The sequence below is a fragment of the Bison bison genome, unplaced genomic scaffold (assembly GCF_000754665.1).
Source record: "Bison bison bison isolate TAMUID 2011002044 unplaced genomic scaffold, Bison_UMD1.0 scf7180017864516, whole genome shotgun sequence".
In the NCBI taxonomy this organism is placed as follows: Eukaryota; Metazoa; Chordata; class Mammalia; order Artiodactyla; family Bovidae; genus Bison; species Bison bison.
In genome coordinates, this window is record NW_011495069.1 from 5,732,868 (window position 1) to 5,735,103 (window position 2,236).

At 56.8% G+C, this 2,236-nt stretch overlaps 1 protein-coding gene across 1 annotated transcript in view; it reads right to left on the reverse strand.

Annotated features, from left to right (window-relative positions):
- The window catches only part of LUZP1 (leucine zipper protein 1), a 94,998-nt gene continuing 92,762 nt past the window's right edge, over positions 1–2,236 (reverse strand). Inside the window, exon 6 of the mRNA XM_010830021.1 lies at positions 1–1,591. Within this exon, the coding sequence (XP_010828323.1) occupies positions 1,436–1,591 (156 nt within the window). The 3' untranslated portion in view covers positions 1–1,435. The remainder of the gene's footprint in view (positions 1,592–2,236) is intronic.

Below are 2,236 nucleotides of genomic sequence, written 5' to 3' on the forward strand. Positions count from 1 at the left end.
AAGAACTAATTTTATAGATAGGGAAACTGAGGCTCCAAGAGGACAATGATTTGCCCAAGGTCACACAGGAGGAAGTATAAAGCCATGAAGAAAATAGCTTTCTCAACTTCTACTCCAATGCAATTTTTCATTACGAAGGAAGTGTCGGCTTCATAAAGGTAGCCTTTGAAAAGGGATCGCTTTGAACTGATAGAATGCTATAGAAAAAGCAGTGTGAAGAATACATGGTTCTTCCCCAGGGGACTGGTACAAGGATGTACCAGGTTTTTTTTCCGTTTTTCTTTCCATGGCTTCCTGAAAGGCTTGCTGCTTTCTGAACCGTGTAAGCCTGGGGCTCTCGATGGGCATGTTTACCTTTCCTCCAAAGTCGTCACGACAATCGCTGGTTTGCAGTGCTCAGGGGCCCGCTTCTGGTAGGATGCATCAGCCTGGTAAAGTGCGATACCTCCTCCTTGGGGGACCAGGAGAAGGAACAAAGGTCACGCCTTTTTCATGGAGCTATTGCTTTGTAGAGTGACTGAAGGGAAATCGCTTCTTCCTGTCCACTCTCCCCCACGCTGGCACTTCCTAGGAGGCCTCTAGAGGATGCTGGGTCTGGCCCAGTGGAGTCTGGGAATACTCCAGAGGAGATGACGCAGTCAGCCTGAGGTCTCCAGCCGCAGGAGAAGAGCAGGCTGGGCCAGCAGCACGGTGGTGCCCAGGGAAGGAGACACATGAGGCTCGTGCGCTCCCGGGTGCCTTAGAAGGTGAGCAGAGAGCCGGGGTTGGTGACGAGGGACGATGCCATTCCAGTAGGCAGGTAGGGTACCCGTGTGCTCTGCCCCTGGAAAACGATGGTCAGCCAGGGGGACAAGGGGGACAAGTCAGGGAAACATCAACCTAAAGGGTAGTTCCGTAAACCCTTAGAGGCGACACAGATCTCTCTTGCTGTAAAAGTCTGAGGAATGCCACAGGGGAAGAAACGGAGGCCCCCCAGATGGAGCTGATGGCTGGTGGGTGCACAGGCCCCTTGGGCAAACGAGTGAGCTTGGATGTGGTGAGGATACTAAGGAATCAGAATGTTAACCACACAGAAGGGGTTGCCCTACGACACAGACCCCATGAGGAGCTGGGAAGAGATTTGGCTGCTGTTGTGTGGTGGGGATCCAAGGGGTTTTCTAGGTCTTTCCTCATTTGGGGGCCAGACTGGCCCATCCTACCTGGGGGACAGGGACAAGGAGAGAAAACTCATGCATCAGGGAAGGCTGGGCCCAGGTGGCCACGCAGCTTGTAGTTTCTGATCCCCTCTGGCCAACTGGCAAGCAAGGGGCCACACCCAGGCTCTCCGCAGTCTCCCAGCCAAGGCCTGGGGTCTGGCCTGGCTCCTCCTCAGGGCGGGAAGGTGGATGAGCTGAGAAGCAGGGGCAGAGGAGACGGCAGGCGTCGCCCGGCCGGCTCAGTTGTCCTCCGCACAGGGCCTGGTGGGCCGCAGCCGCTGCTCAGCCCGCGTGCGCCCAGGCTCTGGTGGCCCCTGCGTCACGGACAGTTCAGACCTCTCAAGGGAGTTGTGCAGTCGTCTGTAGACGCTGAGGGTGCAGTCATCCCCTTCCTCCTGTGCCAACAGGACAAAAGTCAGCCGCACAGGACAACCCAAGTGAGGATCAAGACGCCCGCACGCCCAGCCCCATGGTCCTTCCCTGTGGGGGGAGATGGGGTACAGAAAGCCCGCAGCAGAGCTGGCAAGGGGAGGCCGGCAGACAAGCTCCTGCGCCAGTTCCGAGCTGCTCAGGGCTCCCGAAGTAGACTGGAGGCCCACAGCTGAAGGGAACCCCAAGATGGACAGCGCCGGAAGCAGGGGCACTGAGGCGGTGCCCCCAACAGGGGCCAGCAGTCCTGGAGGGCTGCACGTGCAGGCTGCCTACCTCTCAGGGTCAGTGCCAAGTGCTCAGTGGACAGGCAGGGAGGTGTGAGAAGGAAGATGGCCAGCTCTTATCCGACTTGCCGCCCACAAACTACCAAAGGCTCACGTGCCTTCCCTGCCGTATCCCGTACGTGCCCTTCACCCACGCTTTTCAGACAACCAAAGCTTAGCTTCATCCAACTTTCTCCACTCCTCACAGAATTCTGCCTTTGGAATGTTCTTGTTGGTCCTCCCACCCAAGTGAATGCAGATCAGAGAATGCAAGTGTGAGTGAGAAGGTCCAGCTGGCAAGGTGAACAAGCGCTGGGTTTAGAGGTCAGAACCGTGGATTCAGAT